The 22,943-nt window shown below is 58.3% G+C and overlaps 2 protein-coding genes across 4 annotated transcripts in view; one reads left to right on the forward strand and one right to left on the reverse strand.

The window, feature by feature from the left end:
- The first annotated feature begins 300 nt into the window (after window positions 1-300).
- Window positions 301-12,728, forward strand: PIN1 (peptidylprolyl cis/trans isomerase, NIMA-interacting 1). The gene is made up of 4 exons (XM_047096690.1): window positions 301-386; window positions 2,429-2,641; window positions 11,105-11,215; window positions 12,107-12,728. Exons 1-4 carry the CDS (start codon window positions 329-331, stop codon window positions 12,214-12,216), a joined length of 492 nt encoding a protein of 163 aa, XP_046952646.1. The 5' UTR covers window positions 301-328; the 3' UTR covers window positions 12,217-12,728.
- Window positions 12,729-16,823: 4,095 nt separating this feature from the next.
- The window catches only part of OLFM2 (olfactomedin 2), a 42,831-nt gene continuing 36,711 nt past the window's right edge, over window positions 16,824-22,943 (reverse strand). For 2 of the 3 annotated variants that reach the window (XM_047097579.1, XM_047097577.1), the window contains exons 3-7: window positions 21,089-21,226; window positions 19,617-19,763; window positions 18,919-19,138; window positions 18,480-18,586; window positions 16,824-17,501 (exon numbers count right to left, since the gene is read on the reverse strand). In XM_047097579.1, coding sequence (XP_046953535.1) covers window positions 16,824-17,501; window positions 18,480-18,586; window positions 18,919-19,138; window positions 19,617-19,763; window positions 21,089-21,226 — 1,290 coding nt within the window. Of the gene's footprint in view, window positions 17,502-18,479; window positions 18,587-18,918; window positions 19,139-19,616; window positions 19,764-21,088; window positions 21,239-22,943 lie in introns of all 3 variants that reach the window. The other variant, XM_047097578.1, reaches the window with a different exon arrangement.

Genomic DNA, 22,943 nt, shown 5'->3' on the forward strand with positions numbered 1-22,943 from the left:
GGACTTCTTTGTAGCTCGCCAAAGGGCGTTGAGAAGGACGGGCTCCTTTCCCTTCTCTACCAGTTAGGGGCCGAGTGAGGAAGGGGGCGGGACCGGGGTGAGGCCGTACGGGGGCGGGACCCAGGTAAAACGAGGGGAGGATCCGCCCAGTCTTGGTGCTACCCAATAGGAGGCCAGAACACCTCTCCGGACTGTTGGGGTGCCCAATGAACATCGTCGCCAGGCCCCGATGCGAGGAGCTCCGAGCCAATCGGCGGCGGCGGTGGGTGGGCGCGGGCGGCATAGGCGGTGCGGCGGAGGCGGAGCGGGCGCTGCGGCAGGAGGGAAGATGGCGGACGAAGAGAAGCTGCCGCCCGGCTGGGAGAAGCGCATGAGCCGCAGCTCAGGTGCCGCGGGGGTCGGGGCTGGGGCGGGGCCGCGCGGGCCCGCGGAAGCAGGGCTCGAGCTCGCCCCTCGGGCGCAGCGCCGCCGCCCGATTCCCGTGGGGTCTTGGCTTCTCCGCGTCTTCCCAGGGTAACGGCCCGGGCCCGCCCCGTGGGGGCTGCGAACCTCTGGAGCGGGGATGCCGGAGGAAACTGAGGCAAGGGGCGGGCCCGGAGAGACCCTGCGCGCTGCCGGGGCGGGGGTAAAGGGCCCGTGATTCCGCAGCAGTCCCCCGGGTGATGGCCCTAGCCCTGCCCATCCGGCTGACACCTTTTGGCCTAATGCACCTGACGTCCCCGGGGAACGCCTGTGCACCCCGCTGGGCCCGGGGGACACTCCTGGGGAAGGACACCCCAACCCCATGCTCAGGGCGTGGCTCCAGGGTGGTGCTCGGCCTCGGGTGCACAGCCTATTCCTGCCATCCCCACCTAATGCTGAGTCTGCGATAGCCTCTCGGTGGTGTTCTGCCTCAGGATGGTCCCTGTGCTGGGAGCCCGATTTCAGGCTTATCCACAATAATAATATCAATAACAGGGCGCGTTCATCTCACCGTCCAGCATTGTGCCAGGTGTTTTAAGTGTGTTCTCTCTCTCGCTCTCTGAATGACCACAACTGTAGGAGGTAGGTAGTTACTATCCCCATTTTGCAGGTGAGGAAACTGAGGTCGGGAAACTTAAGGAACTCACCCAAGGTCATTCATTCCAGGGGGGCAGGGGCTAGATTAGAACCCAATCCGTCTGACTGCAGAGCCCCCTGCCCTTGTCACCGCAAACTCCTGAGGATCAGGCCCAGCATTTCACTGCACCGCCTCCATAACCCATAAAAATTGCAGTCACAGTTATTTCTGTTAATTGAATGCCAGGCACTCTGGTGACCGCTTCACATGTATCATCACTATTCTCCACATTAACCCCATGAAGTTATGTCCTTATTCTTTCGCTTCACTCCCTCTTTTCAGATGAGAAAACCAAGGTTCGGGGGGATAGAGGCCGTTGCCAAGGTTTTAGAGTCGGTCAGTGGCTCAGCTCTCACCCAGCCTGCTCCAGCCCCGCTCTGTGGCTGCAACCTCGTGATGAATCTGATGCTCGGCCCAGTTCTGGGCCCCCTCTCTTGCCTTTTCTGCCTGCCCCCTCCCTCCCTGATGGTCTTCCTCAGGGGTGACATTCAGCTCTTCCTGGTGCAGGGTGCAAGTTGTCCACGCAGCCCAGGCAAAATGTCAGCCCCCGGAATGGTGCCTGGGCTCTACTGGGTCCTACTTCAGTCTTCTTCTTTGCAGCCTTCACTCCTTCATGCTCCTCAGGCCCTGGGTAATGTCTGGCCCCCAGCCGTGCCGGTCCCTAGTTGTGCAGCACTGTGCACCGAGTACGGATTAAGAAGAGAGCTTTTGTGTTTGACACCCTGGGTGTAATTCCTGCCTCCAACCCGGTGTTCCTGGAGCAGAGTTTATACTCAGGAAGCGTTACCAAAGATGGGGAAAGGGAGGCCTCGTTTTTGTCGTCTCTAAAATGGAGGTTATAGCTATCACACTCTTCAGGTGTACCGGCCACTGTCCTGAGCATGTTACAGATGCGAACTCATTCCCTTCGAACAGCCCGACAGGCGGGTACCGGTGTCTCCATTTTATGCGTTGAGAACGTGGAGGCCCGGGGAGGGGAGTTCATCCACCGAGTGACAGAGCCAGATTTGGACAGGCAGTCTGGCTGCCGAGTACGTGCTCCGATCCGCTCCGTGTCCCCCTGGCTTCCTCTCTTCTGTCACCCTGGGTTATTTTCCCCCTTGAAGTTACCAATAACTAAAGTTGTGATGTTGTCTTATTTGCTTGTCTGGTGCCTCTCTGCCCCCACCTAGAATGTTAGCTCCCTGAGGGGCCAGTGGCACGTGGTGTAGGACACAGTGGATTTGCTGCATGAAGGCATCCCGTCGGCCAGTCCCTCATCTTGGCCTCAGGGTGGCGTCCTGTGAGCAGGTCCCAGCTGAATTCCTCCCCCCCCCCCCCCAACTCCAGGCAGGGTGTACTACTTTAATCACATCACTAACGCCAGCCAGTGGGAGCGGCCGAGTGGCAACAGCAGCAGCGGCGGCAAAAATGGACAGGGCGAGCCCACCAGGGTCCGATGCTCACACCTGCTCGTCAAGCACAGCCAGTCACGGCGGCCCTCGTCCTGGCGGCAGGAGAAGATCACCAGGACCAAGGAGGAGGCCCTGGAGCTGATTAATGGTGAGCAGGGCTGGAAACGGGTTGTGGGGGGGGGGGGTGTGGAGGGGTCTCCGCTCCTTGGGGGCCAGAGCTGGCCTTGTGGAAATCACCCCAGCTAATTCAGCCGTCAGCATTGGCTGACACAGAAGTGCCTGTACCCGACCTGAGCCTCGCCCACCCATCTGTCTCTCCTTTTTCTTTCTCTCTGGCATTGGGAGGGTGAGCCAGGTTAGGAAGGGAGGGCCCAGCCTTGGGGGCTGGCAGACCCGGGTTCAGATGGTAGCCATGCCCCATAAGCTCTGTGACCTTGGGGGACTTGTGCAACCTCCTTTGAGACTCAGTTTTCACCTCTGTAAAATGGGCACCGTCACACACTTGCCTCTGAGGCCCATGGTGAGGATTCAGTGAGGTGAGAGTGTTTGGTGCACGGTGGGCCCTTGGCCAGTGGGAGTTATTGTTGCTGGTAATGTCATCGATCAGGGTTCTGGGGCACATATGTGGGTGGGTCAGGAGAGAGGTTGGAAAGGTAGCAGCTTAGAACTTGCTAGCAGACTTCGGTTAATTAATTCTGCCCTGAGAGAAGAGGCTGTTCCTGTCTCTGTTCCGTGGTTCCTCCGTGGTCTAAGCAGTAGTGAGCAGACAGACTTTCTCTTAAAAGGTCAGGTAATAAATAGTTTAGGTTTTGCAGGCATACGGCTCTGCTTTGTAACTGATAGCAGCTTGAGATAATATGTAAACAAACGGCTGTGTATGTGCCAATAAAACTTTATTTACAAAAGCAGAACTTAGCTCATTAGGGGCCATAAGTTGTAAACCCTGGTGTAGAGCTGCTGGGTATGGCCGCCATTCCCCACACAAGGCTGTTTTCACTTAAATTAATTAAAACTAATACTAGAGACTATTCCTCACACTGGCTGCACTTCAGGTGTTCAGTAGCCACATGTGGCCAGCGGCTGCCATCTTAGCGCAGATAGAAAACATTTCTATCCTTACGGCAAGTTCTTTTGGGTGGTGCCGGTCTGGATCTCGCGTGTGGTTTTATCATCCGTTCAGGCTCTGCCACCGCAGACCCCAGACCCCTCCTGGGCTGCTCTTACCCCATATAACCAGTGCCTTACCCAGACCCAGACAGCCCCGGGTTCCCATCTGGCTCTGCCCCAGCCCTGTCTGTGTGACTTTGAGAAAGTTACTTAACATCTCTGAACCTGTCTTTTGACTTGTAAAATGAGTATTTTGACCATTGAACCTATCTCCTAGGGTAGTTGTGAGCACTCTGACCTAATGCAGTAAAGCCTAAATAACCGTTCCTGGTGTCCAGGAAATGTTCTCTAGTTGCTGGCGGTCATTAGGGTGGTTGTTATTAGCCCAGGCCTGGCCAAGTGCACACTTCGTCAGTATTGGCTGTTTTACTATCCCATCCCAGTATTTGGCCTATAGGATATTACTTACCCAAACCCACGCACCCCCCCCCCCCACCCACGGTGTCTAGCATGATCCATGCATGGCCCCTGTGAGCCTCCTACCTCAGCATTATAGAGAGGAGCAGAGTTCATGCACAGAATCTGGACTGAGCTCCGTGAAGGCAGGGGCTGGCTTTCTTCCCACCATATTCCCAGCGTTCAACACACAGCCTGGCCTACAGTCCCTGCTCACAGCATTGTTTCAGGAAGCAGCGGGAAGCGAGAAGGATTCCTAGCAGAGGAAATGGCAGAAGTAAAGGCCTAGGGCAAGGCTGTAGCCAGGACTCTGGGGAAAGACCCTTCAAGGGCATGTCCCAGCCAGGTTGAGGAAGGCTCTGAATGAGTTGAAGAGTTTGGGTCCTTTCTGGAGACGGCAGGAAACACACAGCTCCATGTGCCTGGGGGCTGGGCCTGTGATGCTTTGCTTTCAGGAGAGAGCTGTGTGGCTGGAGGGTGAAGGGCCGGGGAGGCCGGGGGTGCCCGGAGCCCAGCTGGTTGGGTCTAGCAGTGAGCGATGAGGGGGGGTCTGCCCGCCTCAGGGGAAGCAGAGGAAGTAGGTGGGGAAAGCCCAGAGAATCACGAGGGGACTTCTCGAGTCCTCCTAGCTCAAATGGTCCCCGTCCTGAGGCTTTTGGAGCCACGAGAGTGGGCAAGAGGTAATAGGCATTTGGAGATCGAGTGACAGGAGGTGCCACCACTGGCGGAGGGGACTCGGGAAGGGGCGCAGTCCGGGGAGGGACTCCTGAAATCTGAGGAGCCCGAGGAAGAGCTGTTGGGGGCCACTGCGAGAGGGTCCAGGTTCAGCAGAGCACCCAGGCCAGAGAGGGAGACCCTTGGAACGATCCTGGCGAGAGATGGCAGGAGGCTGAGGCAGGTGGGCACGGGGAGATCTGAGCGCAGCTTGGAAGGAAGGCTGTCACACCCTGGGGACTGCCTGGGAGGGGCAGGTGAGGGTGCCTCCCCGTCTCCAGGAGGGACGAGTGTGTGCCTGGTGGGCTGATACTGTGGTGGGGGGGGGGGGGGAGTGCTGAGGTCAGCTTAGGCCTTGGCGAAGGGGTAACTGGGCGGCGCTCCCAGGAAGCAGCCGGGCTCTGGGGCCTAACCTTAAGTTGGTGCAGACTCGGGCGTGTTAGCAGGCGCTGGCTGCACGTACCTGCGCGGGTGGCCTGGGGGCCCTGCAGCTCCAAGCAGTGTGACCTGCTGGGCCAGGGAGCGGTGAGGGGAGCAGATTCTGGAGAGTTGAGAAGGCAGAATCAGGAGGACTGGGTAACGGATTAGTTGGGTGGGAGTAGGGTAAGGTCAGAAGCAGTGTGGCCCGTCCCGGAGTCGCACGGAGATGGAGCCTGGGTCCAGCTGTGAGGCCTTGAGCAAGTGTCTTTATTCTCTGAGCCTCAGCTGCGTCATCTGTAGAATGGAGACAGGATGGCCTGAGATCAGGGGCCGGCAGCTGACTGCCCAGCAGAGCACTGGGCTCAGTGCCCGGCGCTTGCTGTCCCCACACGACCCCCGTCGCTCGGGCACGCGTGGCCGGGCGCGGAGGTCTAGGCAGGGGCTCGGGAGCCTGGTGCGCTCAGCGTGCAGACCCTCCGGTGACCCTGGCCTGCTGACTCGGCGTCTTGGAGCGGGGCTGGGACAGGCTCCCGGGGGGTCGTTAGGAGAGCGCGGTGAGATGGCCCAGGCCGCGGTGCGCTTCGTAACCAGACGCTCGGGTGTGCCGTGCCAGCAAGCTTGGGGTGTCGGGGCCCGGTTTCCTCTTCGTGAAGGTGGATGTTCCCTGCGTCCTGGGCTCGGTCCGGGTGATCAGGAGATCAGGATTTGGGGTTGACTCTCACCAGTACCCGTTTAGATCCGGCGCTCCCCCACTGCCCCGAGGGGACGGGCTGCCCGCAGTAAAACCAGTGTCCGCATTTTCTGCTGAGGCACCTTTTCCCAGTGTCGGCTCCACTGAAGCTGCTGGGCTACGGCCAGGCCCTGTCAGGGATCTGAGGGCCAGCTGCCTGTCATTGCCAGTGTCCTTGTGTAAGGAGGCCGGGCTGTGGAGATGCCCTCTCCACCTGCTCCCCGTCCTTGAGGGTCCCAGGGAGGCCCCGGTGTGAGCAGCAGTCCCCCCAAACATACTCACACCTGGGGTCCGAGGGTCAGTGAGCACCTTTGACCTAGTGTCCCCACACAAGGTCAGTGACTCAGGAGTATTGCAGGGGCTGGCTGCATGTACCTGCATGGATGGCCTGGGGGCCCTGCAGCTCTGAGCGGTGTGACCTCACGGGCCAGGGAGGGGTGAGGGGAGCAGATTCCGGAGAGTTGAGAAGGCAGAATCAGGAGGACTGGGTAATGGATTAGTTAGGTGTGGGGTGGGGGCTGGCTTCAGGCTGGGTCTCTGGCCTCTCTGGGCTCCTTCTTCTGGATCTTGGGTCTTTTGGGACAGCAGACCTAATCCTGTCACCTTTTTCTCTGTCCAGGCCCCTTCCCTAGTTTGCCCCTGAACCTTTTTAGAGTCAGAGGCCACCCCATTATTCACTCACTTTCACCTAAATGATTATGGTGTATTAGCTCGGGGTGTTCTAACAGAATACCACAGACTAGGTATTTATTTGCCATAGTTCTGGGGCTGGAAGTCTGGGACGAAGGTTCTTTTTTTTTCTCTTTTTTTTTAATGTTTGTTTATTTTTTTTAATTAAAAAATTTTTTTTTAACATTTATTCATTTTTGAGACCGAGAGAGACAGAGCATGAACAGAAGACAGAGGGAGACACAGAATCCAAAACAGGCTCCAGGCTCTGAGCTGTCAGCACAGAGCCCGACGCGGGGCTCAAACTCACGGACTGCGAGATCATGACCTGAGCCGAAGTCGGACGCCCAACCGACTGAGCCACCCAGGCGCCCCAATGTTTGTTTATTTTTGAGAAAGAGCGTTAGCAGAGAGAGAGGGAGACACAGAATTTGAAGCAGGCTCCGGGCTCTAAGCTGTCAGCACAGAGCCCAATGCGGGGCTTGAACCCACAAACTGTGAGATCATGACCTGAGCTGAAATCAGACACTCAACTGACTGAGCCGCCCAGGCACCCCTGAGATGAAGGTTCTGACCAATCCAGTTTCTGGCAAAGACTCTTCCTGGCTTGGAGACAACTGCCTTCTCGCCGCGCGCTCATGTGGCCTTTCCTTGGCGTGTGCACGTGTGGAGAGAGAGCCGGAGCTCTCTGGTGTCTCTTCTTATAAGGACACTAATCCTATGGGATCGGGGCCTCCCCTGTGACTTCATTTAACCTTAATGACTTGCATGAAGGCCCATCTCCAAATACAGTCACGTTGGGGGTTGAAGCTTCAACATATGAATTTGGGGGGACACAATTCAGTCCCTGACATATGGACTGACAAGTAGTAACTGTCAGGTTTGTTTCACCCCAGCCACTGTTCCAGCAGTAACTACCCCTCCTGGTAGCCCTTCTGGTGGGAGCTGCTATAATCAGCCCATTTTACAGGCCAGGCAAGTAAGGCTCCGAGAGGCAGTCACCCCCACAGAGGGTCACAGAGCTCAGGATGGGAAGAGCTGAGGTCTGAATGCAACAGTTGGGGTCCAGAGTTTACCCTCCTTAGCCTCAGAGACGCACTGAGCCGGCCAGCCCGTGATCTGTCAGCAGCGACAGGTGCCCTGCTGTCGTGCACACAGTTTCCGGGGCTCCTGATCTGCCCTTCCTGAAGCAGGTGGAAGTTCCCCACTCCAGACTGGGAGGTCCTTGAGAGGCTGCCCCTGGGTCTGCCTCGCTCTCAACTGGAGCCCCTTTGGATGGGTGCCGTCTTGGTGAGGGGTGTTGATGTGGGCAGGTTAGGCCAGGGCATTGCCAGGCGGGCAGGGGAGGGTTTCCTTTTCACCCTCTCTTGAGCATTTGGATCTGAGATGCACAAAAAAAGACACGAGGTTCCAGCATTTCTGCCTGAAATGCTGAGGGGGATCCCTCTCCCTCCTTCCCCGTGGCCTGTTTCTGTCTCATTTATTCATGAATTTCTTCAGCATTAGCACCTGTTCTGTGCACAGAGCTGGGAACTGGGAACCCAGCAGTGAGCAAGGCCAACCCAGCCCTGCCCTCTCAGTATGAGGTGACTGACAGACCACAGACAGGACATTGGTAAATGCACGGAGGCTTCCTCATGCAGTGGGGGTCTTAGGAAAGGCTCCTCAGTGAGGCCAGAGGACAGCAGACAGGAGGAGACCATTAAGCAAAGGCCTTGAGGTGCTGGGGGCAGGGCAGGACTGGGAGGGGCGTCATGGGGGATGGGGTAATACTGAGCTGAGGGGATGCACAGGGTTCTGAGGGTTCCCTCGCATCTTGGCTTGTGGGCCAGACTCCTGAAGGTCAGCTTCTAGAAAGGGGAGATTGGAAAGGAGTGTTTTGTTTTTAACTTTTTTGTTTAACATTTACTTATTGTTGAAAGACAGAGCACGAGCAGGGGAGGAGCAGAGACAGAGAGGGAGACACAGAATCCGAAGCAGGCTCCAGGCTCCGAGCTGTCAGCACAGAGCCCGACGCGGGGCTCGAACTCACGGACCGTGAGATCATGACCTGAGCTGAAGTCGGACACTTAACCGACAGAGCCACCCAGGCTCCCCTGTTTTGTTTTGTTTTGTTTTGTTTTGTTTTGTTTTGTTTTGTTTTGTTTTGTTTTTAAGTCACTTAAGGCTCCTGTCCAAGCAGAATGTTTTCTGAGAGTTGGCTGGCCAGGGAAAGATTTGGGTGCTGTGAATGGTGGCGGGTAAAAGCTTGGCTTTTATTAGATTTTTAGGCTGCTTTCAGTGTGTGTGTACCTTGGCCAGGCCGTCTAGTCTCAGGGATCCCTGCTGACTCACGGCCCCAGCTGCTGGAGGATGTGGCAAGGAGGGGCTCGCCCTGGGCTGGGGGGCTGGGCCTGGCTCTGCAGGTGCGGGGCCCGTGCGGACATTTATGCTTCCCGGAGGCAGGCAGGTACAGCGGGGAGCACCGCGCTCAGGATTCTCCAGCCAGCATATTGGGGTCCACACAGAAAGGAAAGGAGGCAGAATCTTGAGGCTGCCCAGGTGAGGACAAGGAACGATAAGCAGAAGTCCAGGGAATGGAGAAGGAGGCCTGTGTTCGTGATGTCCGGTTCAGCTTGGATCACGGATGGACGCAGCTGGCACAGGGGGGCCCCTAGCCACCCCAGGGACGTGTTCGACCACACCAGGGCGGTACAGGCAGAGGCCACCACGGCCTACAGGGGGTGGGGCTTGTGTGACATCGGCGAGCCTTTCTGACCAGGCAGCGTACCGCACTGACAGCCGGACCAGACTGAGACGTGCGGGCGAGGGAGACCAGGGATGGGCAGATCAGACAGAAATAGGGGTAGCGTCCTCACTGGGATGCACAGCCCTCACAGAAGGGAGAATTGTGACAGCAAGTGACATTTGTCAAGGTCCCCGTGCCGGGCACCATGCTGTGTGTCGCTGTGGCCTGCTGGAAAGTGGCTAATGGTTCAGAGGCAAAGGGATGGTCAGGACATGACAAGAGTGACAGGAACACGGGACAGGCAGGGTGGTGGGGACAGCCGTGGAAGCAGCCAGGCAGATCAGGTTCCAGGACATCGGTTGCTGCCTTGACGTGCAGCAAGATGGAATGATAGGCGTGTGGTCATGGTTGTGTATTTTGGTCGTGGTCCTCGCAAAGTCTGCGCTAGCTCAGCGTCAGGCAGATGGCCCTGCCTGGGTCTCTGGGCTTCAGTGCACGAGAGAGAGATTAATCAGCAGTGTCTCTGGCGCTCAGACAGGATCAGTGGAGGGAGTGTCACGGTGGTGTTCAGAAACGCACTGGCAGGTAGGACAGGTGATCCTCACCTGCGGTGTGGGCTGGGTGGGTGTGTGGAATGTCCCCAGGAGAGTAGCTGTCAGGGAAGCCACGTGGGAGCAGCTCAAGGTGAAGGGCCATTCTGGTGGTCTGGGGCTGGATGTCCTGGGGGCCCCGCCCAGTGGCTGCACCCGCGGTGGGGTGGGGGGTGGTGGTGATGCAGGGACCAGACTAGCAGGAACACTCACTCATGTGCCGGCCAGCTGGTTGGAGCAGGAGGGAGGCATTTAGGGGAGGAAGGGATGGCTTCTGGCTGCAGGAGCTCCTGCCTGGACTCCAGAGCGACTGGGGGCTCCTCCCCACGGTGCACACACAGTCCTCCCGCGCGCTCTGCGCCCCACACGTGAGTCACCCAGGTGCGCTGTGCTGCCCCCGGCCTCCCTCTCCCCGCAGGGAGAATCGGCGCCCAGTGGGGACAGTTCGCACCCCACAGAGGGTAAATCCAATGCCTGGTACCAACACATCCTTTAGGGGCAGCTGGGGGAACTGTGTCAGCCACCTCTGGGGCCACAGTCGACGTGAACAACACGTGTCCCACCTAAGCTGCCTTGTGGTCTCTTCACAATGCCCCAGTGAGCAGCCCGGACCTTCATCCCGCTTTCTATACATTGGACAACTGAGGCCCAGGGGCTGAGGATTTAGCCGGCTCCTGTGGCAGAGCCGGCCTGGTCCCCCGGCCTCCTCCCTTTCTCCTAAAAGTCTCTAGAAAGTTTCCGCATCCCTGCCTCCGGGGGATCTTGGACTGGGTGGGAGGGGGAGCCTGGGTCCCAGCATCTCTCTTCGATGTCAGCCCCGCCTTCTGCTGTCCTCCCCGATGTATGTGTGCAGGGTAGGAAGAGGTCATGGCTGTGTTCATGTCCCGCTTGTGGGGGGAGGCGGTGGAAGTGACAGCGGGGGTGGAAGAATGGGGGGCGAGCCCAGCATGACTGTCGAGGCCACTGCGGGGCCAGGGTGTGCACACATGTGGAAGGCACCGTTTCTTAGTGTGACTGCACACACGTCGGGGGTGGGGAGGCGTTCGTGGATGTGTGTGAGGCCAGTGTTCACATGTGCATGTGTGCAAGGTAGGGCAGGGGTTGCATGCCGCCCTCCATCTGGAGCCCTCCGTCTCGTCCCGGCCTGCCTTTGACGCGCCGTCTCCCTGTGTGTCCCCGTTTCGTGTATGTCTACAGGCTACATCCAGAAGATCAAGTCAGGAGAGGAAGACTTTGAATCTCTGGCCTCACAGTTCAGCGACTGCAGCTCGGCCAAGGCCAGGGGAGACCTGGGTGCCTTCAGCAGAGGTGCGCAAGGAATGGGCACTGCCGAGCTCTGGGGGGCTTCTGTCCCATCAGTGGGGGTCCCCTAGCCAGGTAGAGGTTGGGAGGGGCGGTCCCTGCTGCAGAAGCCTTGAGGCTCCACCAGGTGGCAGCACAATCCCTCAAGCTTCAGTGGTTGCCCTGCTTGGGGGTGGCTGGGCCACAGAGCCTCCTGCCTGATGTCCTTCAGTCCTGGGGTGGGGGGGGGGGTCGGTCTGCGTGTCTCTGTGCAGTTGTCCCCATCAGGGACCCAGTAAGGTAGGTACTCTCCTCCTGTTGGGGGTATAAGGCTGAGTCCCCTGAGCGCCCCAGGGCCTGTCCCCTAGAATGCCCCTCCCAACACCACCTTCAGGAGTGGGGACAGCAGGAGAGAAGGGAGGAGGGTGAGGGGAGGGTAGCAGCCCTGGCTTTAGGCCTGTCTGGCTCAGGCAGTGCAACGGGAGGAACAGAGGAGATCAGCCACCACCCCCTCCTGTTCCTCCTCTCCCCCTCCGTACTGGGGTCTGCAGAGCATCAGGGCCGGGCCAGAGATGGGGTGAGGCGGGAGGGGGGCGGTGTCGGCAAGGGGCTGTGAGCCGAGGCAGGTAGGACAGATGATGTGGCGGGGGCTGGGATCGGGGGGCCCAGGGAGGTGAGTTCATCACTGAAATGTGTCTCTAAGTGCACAGCAACACCTCTGCCTGCCATCCTTCATGCTGTCCTCAGGCTTCCCGGGGCTTCTTAATGGCCCTGCCGCCCCACAGTGACAGGGCCGTAAACCGCGTGATGGATGAGCAGGAGGCTCGGCGCAGGTGGGAGCCCCATCTGCCCGCCCTGCCCGGTCGTGGCCCGCGGCCATGTCTTGACCCCCACGCCCCATCCCTCACGCTTCCCCAGGTCAGATGCAGAAGCCGTTTGAAGACGCCTCCTTTGCACTGCGGACGGGGGAGATGAGCGGGCCCGTGTTCACGGATTCCGGCATCCACATCATCCTGCGCACGGAGTGAGGGGTGTGGGTGGCCCAGGCCCGGCCTGCAGGGTAGGGCGGGGCTAGACGGGTGGCTGGGCCCACGGACCCTGCTGCTCCCTGCTGGCCACCGGGTGCCCCTCCCTGCTAATGTCACAGTATTTATTGTTCCCAAAATGGCCGGGGGTGGGGGAGCTCTTCACCACTGGGGGCTCCCTCTCTGCCCCCAGTTGGGGCTGTCCCTGCCAGACTCCTCTCCCCTTTAGGAATTGACTTCAGAAGGGCGGCTGCGTGGGGAGGCTCCCAGACAGAAGGGGTGGGGGTGACCCGTCCCAAAGAGAAGGCCTAGTCAGCTGAGCTGCCCCCTGCGTCCCCCGACCCAAGTCCAGGATGGGGGCAGGAGGCCCCCGGTTGTTTCTGGTTATGCTATGTTCCTCTGTTCAGTTGCAAAAAGCACATGCTCCACTTGGGGCCCGGGCCGCCCAGCCGCCTTGGGGCCTCGCTGAGCATCAGTGCAGCACCCCCTTGCCCTCCATTAAACTTGGAACCACTGCTCTGCTGTCCTGTGTCTCGTTCCCTCCCCGCTGAGGCGAGGGGGCAGCTGTCGGAGTGGCAGTCCTGTTCCGCCGTCCCTAGTGTCCAAGCTGCATTTCCTCCCTGAGAAGCTCCTCTTCATCCTGGGCCCCGGGGGCTCCTAGCGGGGAAGACCCCAGTCAGCGCCAGTGGTCCTCGAACTCGGGTGTTCAAGAATGTTCTAGAAGGCAAGAGCAGTGCACTGGCCCCACATCTCTGCATGCGGCAGACCCAGGTGGAGCTGGGGATCTGCAGGGGATCCTTGGAGAGCCAGACTGAAGCCTCCCGCCCCCGCTGCGCCGGGTGCCCTCCACACACACACACACACACACACACCCATACCCTCCACAGGCCGCTCCTAAATAGAACAGATTACATCCAGCACCCTGATGCCTGCTTCCCTGTTACCACAAATGCTTCTAGCAGGTTGTTCCTGGGTCCTGCCTCCTCCTCAGATGTTGTTACCTTAGCAACACGGAACCGGCGGGAAGGGAGAAGGGCCACTGCCAGGCACCTCTGAGAGCGGGCGTCCCGCCCGGCCCTCTGGAGGAGGGCGTCCCTGGACTGGACCGTGGGTAAAAGGCTGTCTTGGGAGCAGAGGGGATCCCTGTGGCACATCAGGTGGACGCACCTGCCCGGTGGCCTGCGGGTGTGGCCCCCTGGTTTCCATCACCTCACAGCTGCCCCTGTGCCAGGGCCTAGGCTGGGGGCCCAGTTCATTCAGGGGGTTTGTGGGTTTCACCCACTCTGCCCCCTCAGTTAATGGGAACCAGTCCGGATCGGGGGGGTGGGGGATGGCAGGCTAGCAGGGCTCGGGGACCTGAGCAAAATAAAGGCCTGCCCAGCCCTACTGACCCCAAGGGAGGCCCCCGAGACTGTGTCTCATAAACAGTCACCTGGGCCAACTCCCATCTGGCTGGTTTCTGGAGCGATCGCTCTCTGCTCACTGCCTGCCAGGGTGTCATTAGGAAGGTTTAATGGGTTTCCTCTCAGCTCTGGCAGGCTGTGGGGGGAGCCGGCGGGCCGGCTGCACCTCCAAGCAGAATCTTAACATCGCCTGCGGGGGCCACGAGGCAGGCAGCAGCCCGTCCCTCGTTTGCACCAACAATTCTCTGGGGTCCCGGAGGGCTCACCCCCCCCACCCCCACCCCACTGAGACAGCAGAGCCTCTGGGAAGGGGCAGGAAAGAGGGCGGGGCGGGGGGGAGGGTGTGGAGAGGGGGTTGAGACACCGCTGGGGAGTGTGATGTGTTTTCCCGGGTGGGGTTGGCAGGGAAATGGTCTTTGTGGCATTCTCTGTCACTTTGGGCGCGCGCGTGTGTGTGTGTGTGTGTGTGTGTGTGTGTGGCCATGTGACTCTAGTTATCCCTAGGTGTGTGTCCTGGGTGACACTGGGAGTCCCCCCGACTGGATGTGACCACTCCCCTCCGTGGACCTCCTCCTCCCTTTGTCCAAACAAAAGAATATGGCTGTTAAGTAAACGTGCCCAGAGTCGGCTCAGTGTCAGGCTGTGGCTCCCCTCACCTGCTGCACATTCCCACCCGCTGCCTCCTGCCTGGAGGTGGGGCTGTAAATCCCAGGCCTTCTGGGGACGACGAAGGTGCCTTCGTCCCTCCTGGCCCTTTAGTCGGGCATTTCCCCGCCCCAAATGCCCTGGGGACCGGGGTGGTTTCCACTCTCCTGCCGCAGGCACCAGCTCGGGCTTCTGTGGCCACGCGGCAGGGCCGGAGTAGGTCACCTCAACTCGGGGTGACGCGGGCTCTGCCGCGAGATGGGCTGCGAAGCTTCTCCAGGGTGGCCAGGCACACGTCCGGAGAGGGAAAGCCAGAGTTGGCAGCAGCAGCCTAAGGCACGCAGATCCTGGCCTGGTCTGGGGAGGAGGGGTATTCCTCTCCTGCCCTACCTTGGTCGGCACAAAAGCTACAAACAAGCGTCAGGAGTGCTGGGGCCTGCCTCTGTGTGTGACGGGGGGAGAGGGCGCTTAGGGCGCCAGGCGCTCTGGGCATCACTCGGAGGACAGGCGTAGGACGGGACAGACACCCACGGCCCGCCCGGTACTCTGTGCCCGGTTCCAGGTTTGTGTGTGTGTGGGACAGAGACTCAGCAGCCCTCAATCCCAACCTTACTTTGGGAGTTGGAGAGACCAGTTAACTTCTGCCTGCCCCCACTGTGAGCTATCTGGGGGATCTGCCTCCAAATCAATGTATGCGGGCGGGGGCTCAGGGGACCTAAGTGTCCCAGCCCTGTGGTTTTTTTTTTTTTTTTTTTTTTAAGCAGGTACAAAGTGCCTCTCCGTGGGCTTATCTGGGAATCAGTTCTTTTTCAATGTCAAACTTGTCAATTTAAATGGAAATTAATTGCTTTTCTTGAAGATTTCTTTAAAAATTGGTTTTAAATGAGTGCATTAGGCAGTCCCATTTATTATTCATTGGTTTCATTCGCAGCATGGCCCTGTGTCCCGAGTTCCCGGAGATGGCAGCATGGAGCGGAGATGATTTAATCAGAGGTCATTAATTAGAGATGGGGGTGGGGGGTAGCTCCCAGAAGAGCGGTTTCACCTCCTCCGTGGTCCCGGTGGGCTGGGATCTAGGCCTGTGGGGGCTCTTTGCGTAATATTCCTCCCTGGCTTCAGTGGGGGCCGTGTGGTGGGGGCGAACGTGGGGTGGTGGTCAGCACGACCTTTGTTCCCCGATCACCCGCCCCAGAGGTGACTCTACCCTCTCCTGCAGTCTGTCTCACCTCGGCCACCAGGGATCTGGCTAAAATAAAGCCCTCATCTGTTCTTTCCCTTCTGTGCACGCCACCCCCCCCAACACCCCCCCCAGCACCCCCTCCCCCTTAGTCACATTACCAAGGCTCCTAAGGAATGGGCCTCTGCTTCTCCGACCTCTTCAACTCCCTCTCATGCCCCTTCCTGCCTCCCATACTTCCTAGCTTTTCCCATCCTTCCCTCCAGGAGCTCTAGGCCCATCGCTACCCCAGCCCCCTCCAGGTAAATGGGCTCCAGGTGTAGGGTGTGGGTGTGTCGGCTGAAGGTACCCAGTGCGCCTTCAGGCTGTTTCTTTTTTTCAGTGAACTAGGAACAGGTGCAACTCATGTAAAATGATTTTGAAATCACAAAGCAAAAAGAGAAAAGGAAAAATACTATTGTGTTGCGCTCTCTCATACCCAAATTCTTAAAAGCAGCCAAATTGTTAAAAAAAAAAAGTATCTCTCTCTCTCTCTCTCTCACACACACACACACACACACACACACACATTTAAAAAGTTGCCAGATGGCTCAGTGATGCAAAACCAGTGATGGAGAATATTCATCTGAGGCCTGTTTTCATCTTTGTGATAGAAGTCTCGGTTGTTTGAATCAAATTGCTTTGAAACAAATTGTTTTTGAACAAAGCAACTTTGGATGGGGGTCTCTTCGCCCGTCTTCCCAAAGGGCTCGCCCAGCCGTGCCCCCCTCCTGCCGCACCCCGAGGCTGGGCTTGGGACAGCTTGTGGCATGGGACACAGGGGGGCCCAGCTGGGATGGGTCTCCAGGCTCGGGCTGAGCCTCCCTCCACCTGGCCTCCTCTGCCCCGTCTGGACACACAGAGCAACGAAAGCATCAAATGTCAAAGGTCCCGTTTATTCCAGCAACCCGGAAAGAACGAGTGTAAATAAAAAAAGAAACCGATCCATGCACTCAACTCTTAGTGGGGGGCAGGGAGGCGGGGCATGGAGTGAGGGAGTGGGGAAGGAGTGGGAAACAAGGAGGGAGGGGAAGAAGGAAGAGAGAGACAGAGAGGCAGACAGGGAAAGAACTGGAGAGTCAGATCAATGAAAAGAGACGGACACTAATAAAGAGGCAGAAAGAGTGAAGGATCAAAATTCGAGACCAACAAAGGAGAAAAGACACAGACAGAATGCACTAAGAGAAACGGGGAGGCAGAGAACGAAAGCCCGGCCAAATGGGAGGGAGAGGAAAAAAACGTACGGGACAGGGGAGAGCGAGGGCAGGACGGAGACAAAGAGTAAGGGACACGGGTGGGGTAGAAGGGCCCCGGCCCTCGTGTGGCAGCCTGAGCCGCCGCGGCCCCTAGGGGTCCCCGGCGGTGCTGATGACGTGGAAGAGGGTGACGTTGTAGAGCACCTGGTGGCCGTTGTTCCAGGTGTAGAGGGCCCGCTCCCGGGGGTTGTAATCCAGCATGGAGATGTGGGAGTACTGGTTGTGGAAGGGCACGTCCGTGTACTCGTAACTGGACGTGTTGGTGAAGTAGGCGAAGTAGACCTTGGCCCCGGCCAGGTGGGAGTTGGTCACGTAGAGCACGCCACAGATCATGAAGGCCTCGCCAGCGCTGCGCTTGGGGTAGCCGGTGTCCCAGGACCGCACGACCTCGAGGGTGTGCGGGTCCAGCCGGCTGACCACGATGTTGCCCGCGTTCTGGTTGGTGGTGTAGACGGCCCAGAGCCCGCTCTCGTCCACCATGAAGTCCATGTCCGAGAAGCCGCCCCAGGAGTAGGGGAAGGTGTTGTTGTAGCCGGCCCCCGGGAGGCTCCTCTGCACCAGCACGGAGCGCGAGCGGAAGTGGTACTTGACCACCACGTTGCTCTGGTACTTGTTGTAGAACAGGGAGCCGTTGTATACCACGTGGCCCGTGCCCGCCCACGGCTGGGGCAGCAGGTGCTGGATAAAGTTCTGGCCTTTGATGAAGTCTCCCAGAGTGCGGAACTCCAGGACCCGCCGGCCCTTGTAGTAGCCATCCATGTACCAGACCTACGAGAGAGCCGCTGGTCGCTGCGGGACCACCGCCAGGGACCCGAAGGCCCCAGCAACCACACGGGAACCACCCACGGTCATTAGGGATCAGCAGTCGCTGAGTGGCCATCAGTCAGCCGTGGGATGTCCGGTGACCCTTCATGACCCCTCAGAGCCCCAGTAGCGGGATCGTTCGGTCGGGACCCGCCACCGGTCTTAAGACAGACACCGAGTGGATGGTGTTTGCTACCTAAGGATCAGGGGAAGTTGCAGCCCCTGGTGACTCTCGGGGCCCAGGAATTCACCGGTCATCGGAGACGGGACGGTGAGCGGTTACCAGACAGCCCTCGGGTGATGAGGTCAGTTGCGCTCACTGGCGGTGGGCAACCCCTGTAGCCACGAGATGGCCCTCCCTGGGGCAGACTGCTGGGCTAATAAGCACTTTAAAACCCTTAATGCCAACGGCATCACGACCATTTTGAAGATAAGGAAATCGAGGCTCAGAGACCTTAAGGAACCTGCCCAAGGCTCTCTAAGAATTGGTGGCAGCGGGATGCACATCCAAGTGTGATTCCCCATCCCAACCTCCTAACCCCTCGGTTGGACCTCCATAATCCCTGGGAGGCCAGTGATCATCGTGAGGCACTGGCTGTTCACCACCTCTCATCCGGGACACTCAGTGGCCACCTCGTGACCAGTATCAGTCACTAGGGCAGTTAATGGATGGTTCCGGTTAATGGGTCAGAGGTGATGGGCAGTCGTGACCACGGGGGCCACCAGAAGTCCAAAGGTCAACAGACTTGGCGATTTTCAGGGCTGGAAGGCCCTTGGTCACCTGGTGGTTACGAGACAGTCAACGGGAGGGTCAAGGGCCCCGGAGAGCTTACGACACTTGAGGCTACAAGAGAAGAATTGGTGTGGAATTGCTGGGCACCTGTTGGTGGTCACAGGCTGTCTCCCCAGGCTCTGACCCCTGGGGCGGGCACAGTCACTCACCCGGCTGTCCGCACTGGGGGCCATCGTGTCGGTCATCCAGGAGCCGAAGCGGGATCCCATGGCCCGGACGGTGATAGGGTTACTGACCCCAGTCAGCTTCCCACAGCCTGGGAGGCAGGAACAGGGCCGATGAGGGTGGAGAATGGGAAGAGGCAGGGCAAGGACGGTGCGGTTCGATCAAACCGGGAAGAGCTGGGACCAGGGCTGAGGGAGGATCCAGAAATCTGGTCCCAAGATGGAGTCAGGTTGAAGGTTAGAGACTGGAGGTCAAGAGTCAGGGCCATTTCCAGTTTCTGGGTCTATTTTGGGCCTTGGGTAGGGAAGTCAAAGGTCAAAGTTCAGAAGTTGGAGGTCAAAACCGTGTCCAGCTTCTGGGCGCACGGGTGGCATTAGGGTTGGGCGTGCAAGTCAGGGGTCAAAGTCAAGGGTCAAGGCATACCCAGCTTCTGGGCGCAGGCATGGAGCCTGGCCTCCAGGGCCATCACCCGCCGCTGCAAGTCCTCGTAGCCGTAGGCGCCCATCTCCTCCTGGATGGCAGCAAGGCTGCTGGAGAGATTCCGCACTTCCTCCCGCAGGCGCACGATGGTCCGCGTGTCCGCCTTGTACTGCTCCAGGACTGAGCTCAGGGGCAGCAGCTCCGACATCCTGTCCTTCAGTTCCTGCCCGCCAACATGGAACCCTCACTGATCCTAGCCCCTGACCTTTGACCCAGGCCCGACCCCAACCTTTGACCCATAGCTTCACGCCTTATTTTATTTATTTATTTATTTTTTTGAGAGAGAGAGAGAGAGAGAGAGAGAGAGAGAGCTCACATGCATGAGCAGGGGAGCGACAGAGAGGAAAAGAGAGAGAATCCCAAGAAGGCTCCACGCCATCAGCACAGAGCCCGATGCGGGGCTCGAACTCACAAAACGAGATCACGTCCTGAGCCGAGAGTCGGACACTTAACCGACTGAGCCACCCAGGCGCCCCCTCACCCCTTATCTTTGATGCACCCCTGGCTCTTGACATTTGGTCCCTACTAGACCCTAGATCCCAGCCTACCCTTGGTCCTCCTCAGACATGACTACTCTCAGAAGTAATGGGCGCTGATCCCAATTCTTTCCTCGGCTCCTGAGCTGACCCAGAAGGACCCACCTGGAAGCTCTTGGCCGAGAGGGACCCATCGGCCGCCCGGAGTCGTGCGTCCAGGCTTCGCATGAGGGTCTCCATGCTGCGCACGTACTGGAGGTCACGGTACGTCCGCAGCTCAAGGACCTCCATGGACTGGGAGACGTTCTGGACCTAGGAGCTTGGGAGGGTTAGGGAGAGCCAGACTCCTGCCCTCCCCGCCCCCCTGAGATGCCACAGACCGGGCCTGACGGAGCCAGAGGCCAAACACCCAGCCAACCGCCTCCCCTGCTCTTACCGGCAACCTCCCAATGACACGCCCAGGCGATCCGTCAGCTCCCACCTCTCTCCCCTGCCTCCCTGCCTCCCCAGCTCCCTGCTTGCGCTGTGGCCCCCAGCAGTCAGTTCTTCACACGGCAGCCAGAGGGAGCTTTGCGAAAGGAACACGGGATCACCCTCCCCCGCAGGCCCTGCGGGCCGGTCCCCCCTCCTCACCTGCCTCCTCGTCATGTCCTCCCACTGCGGCCACCAGCCCCCTTTCCTCTCACAGACTCGAAGCTCCAGCCCTCTGCCTCCTTCAGGTGGGGTCCTCACAGGCAGGCCCCGCGTCTAGCTTGTCCACAGCTAAATCAGCGGGGCCCGGCGCTGGCCTAAGCTAGACGCTCAGCAAGTACTTTCCAGCTTCCCCTGCCCCAGCCTCTCCTAACCCAGAGTGAGGACCCCCAGCTCCCACTTCTCCCTGCCTAAGGTGAACTCAGAGACGATCCTGGCTGCTTGTCACAACACACAGACTGTCCTGAACCCCTTGTTCACATGACACTCGGAAGGTCTCAGAAACCTAACGGCCTGACGCCCACCCCGACGCCACAGAACGTTTTTAGAGCCATTGTCAACAATCAGGGGATACCACACGGATGTCCCAAACTGGCGGGGAGGGCAGTTCCGGTGTCGCGGGCAGGGCCAGGATCCTGCAGGGTTAGTGGCCGGGAGACTCCAGTGCTGACCGGGGTCTCTTCCGTTCTCTACGAAACCCTCAGCTTCCTCGTCTATAGGGTGATGACGAGAGGTAGCTGGTCCCTTTCAACACTGACATCGGAGCTGACTAGTGAGCAGTTCAGCTGGACACTATCAAGGGACAGCAGTCAGTCCCTGAAGGGCATCAGAGCATCCTGGGGGTGGGGAGGTTGAATGGGGACTGTTTTACATCAGCCCCAATCACAAGGGGATGGAATCTTACATAAACCTCTTGGGGTTGGAGGGTGAGACCCCTCCCCAAGGGACACACAAGACACTTCTTTAGCAGGCGAGTCTGGTGACTCGGATGCTGCCTCCCCACACAACGCTCAGCTTCGCCTCCAAAGAAGAGAATATCCACCTGGAGGGCAGCCGGGTTATCCACCAGCTCTGAACAATCTCGATGGCTGGATCTGGCCCCGGCTGACCCGGACGGGGGCCGAGGGCAGGGTGGGACCCGAGCGCTTTTCACGGTCTGCTCTTACCTTCCCCATCAGCTGCCGCAGCTCCCGGCTCCGGCCATCGCGGGAGCAGGTGCTCTGCGCGGGGATCACAGCCGTGCAGATGCATTTCCCGTCGGGCGCCTGGGCCGAGGTGTAGAGCTGCCAGCCCTCCTCGGGGCTCTGGAAGAGGGTCTGCAGGGAAGTCGGGGGGTCAGAGAGCAGGAGCCCGATAGGGGACTCCCCCGGCCCATGCTGGGGGAGAAAGGGGACCCAGGGAAACGACAGATGCCCTGGAATGTGCTGGACCACGTGCTGAGCGCCTGGTGCATGTGATCTCAATCCCTCCTCAAGGAAACCCATTTGCCAGATGATGAGACAGGTATGGGGGGGGGCGGTTCAGGAACGCGGCAAGGAGTTGTGGGATTCGAGCCCTTCCACAAGACAGGAATTCATCCTCGCACACGTGTTCGCACACACACAGCACTGCCTCCATAACCGTCAGTGGGACGCAGACCCACTTGTACTGATCCCCAAACCTGGAGCTCCCTCTCTGCTTTCCCAGCCCACTGTGACACACGGACTCTGGATATACTGTTGTCATCCCCACCCTCCACCCCTGCTCCTGAGAAGCCCAGATAAGGTAATGGCGAGAGGGCGACAGAATCCTCACAGAGACTTCCAAGCCCTTGAATAGAAGGCATCACTTCAGACTCCTAAATTAAACTTCAGGTCGGGGCGCCTGGGTGGCTCAGTCGGCTAAGCGTCTGACTTCAAGCTCAGGTCGTGATCTCGCAGTTTCTGAGTTCAAGCCCCACGTCGGGTTCTGTGCTGACAGCTCAGAGCCTGGAGCCTGCTTCGGATTTGGTGTTCCCTCTCTCTCTTGCCCCTCCCCCGCTCCTGCTCTGTCTCTCTCTCTCTCTCTCTCTCTCTGTGTCTCAAAAACAAAATAAAAAAACGTTCAAAAAAATTTTTTTTTAAAACGGAAAAAAAAAATAAATTTCAGGTCAATTTATGATGCTCATATAATTCAGGGATCAGGCACGGCTGTGTTTCCTGAGCCATGCTCCTTCAGAACACTAGCAATCTTTCCAGGCGTGCTCAGTGATCAAATAAATTTGTGCGTTGCTCCGTGAAAGGTGTTCCTTTGGTGCAGGACTTATCAGAGCCTTTGAAATGCTAATGTGCTTCAGGGAACTACAAAATGTTCTACACTTATTAGAAAATACCTAGTGAGTGCCTATTTTATGCCTGGCATAGGGTCTGGGATAGGGCTAGGAAAAGAGGGGTAAAGAAAACATATCTGGCCCATTGTCCATGGATGGAGGAAACAGACATCAAACGTGAAAATCCACGGATACTTCTGGAACCATTCACTGCAGTCAATGCTCCAAAGAAAGTGCAGGGAGTAACGGGGGTCTTTGTCAGGCTGGGATTTCAGAGGAGGTACCTCAGAGAAGGGACATTCAGAGTGAGCCAGGGGAAAACGAAAGGACAGGGGACACTTTTGACACCACAAATTCAAATCAATATCCGGACGTGTTTGAGCAACAGCGTTCGAAAAGAAGTGAGTGATCACAGGATGGAACATGGTGGCCCCCAGATCAGGCCCCCTGGAGTTTCACCAGAACATACCAGACTTAGTCACAAGCCCCAATCTTTTTGTTTTCATCAGGGAAGTACGGTCTCCTTTGTTCGACCAAACACTTGTTAAGCTCCTACTGTGTGTCAGGCTCCATTCTAGATACTGAAAACACAGCAGTAAACAAAATGCCCAAACACAAAAGCTCTTCTAGGAGCTTACATTAGACAAAGACAGAAATAGGCAAGTAAATGCCAAATATTTAAAGGGTGATGAGTGCCATACAGGGAATCTGCAACGTCAGGGTGGCTCCAACAA

The sequence above is a fragment of the Lynx rufus genome, unplaced genomic scaffold (assembly GCF_022079265.1).
Source record: "Lynx rufus isolate CCGP_SWC_20201006 ecotype Redwood Valley unplaced genomic scaffold, mLynRuf1.p SCAF_4, whole genome shotgun sequence".
Taxonomy (NCBI): Eukaryota; Metazoa; Chordata; class Mammalia; order Carnivora; family Felidae; genus Lynx; species Lynx rufus.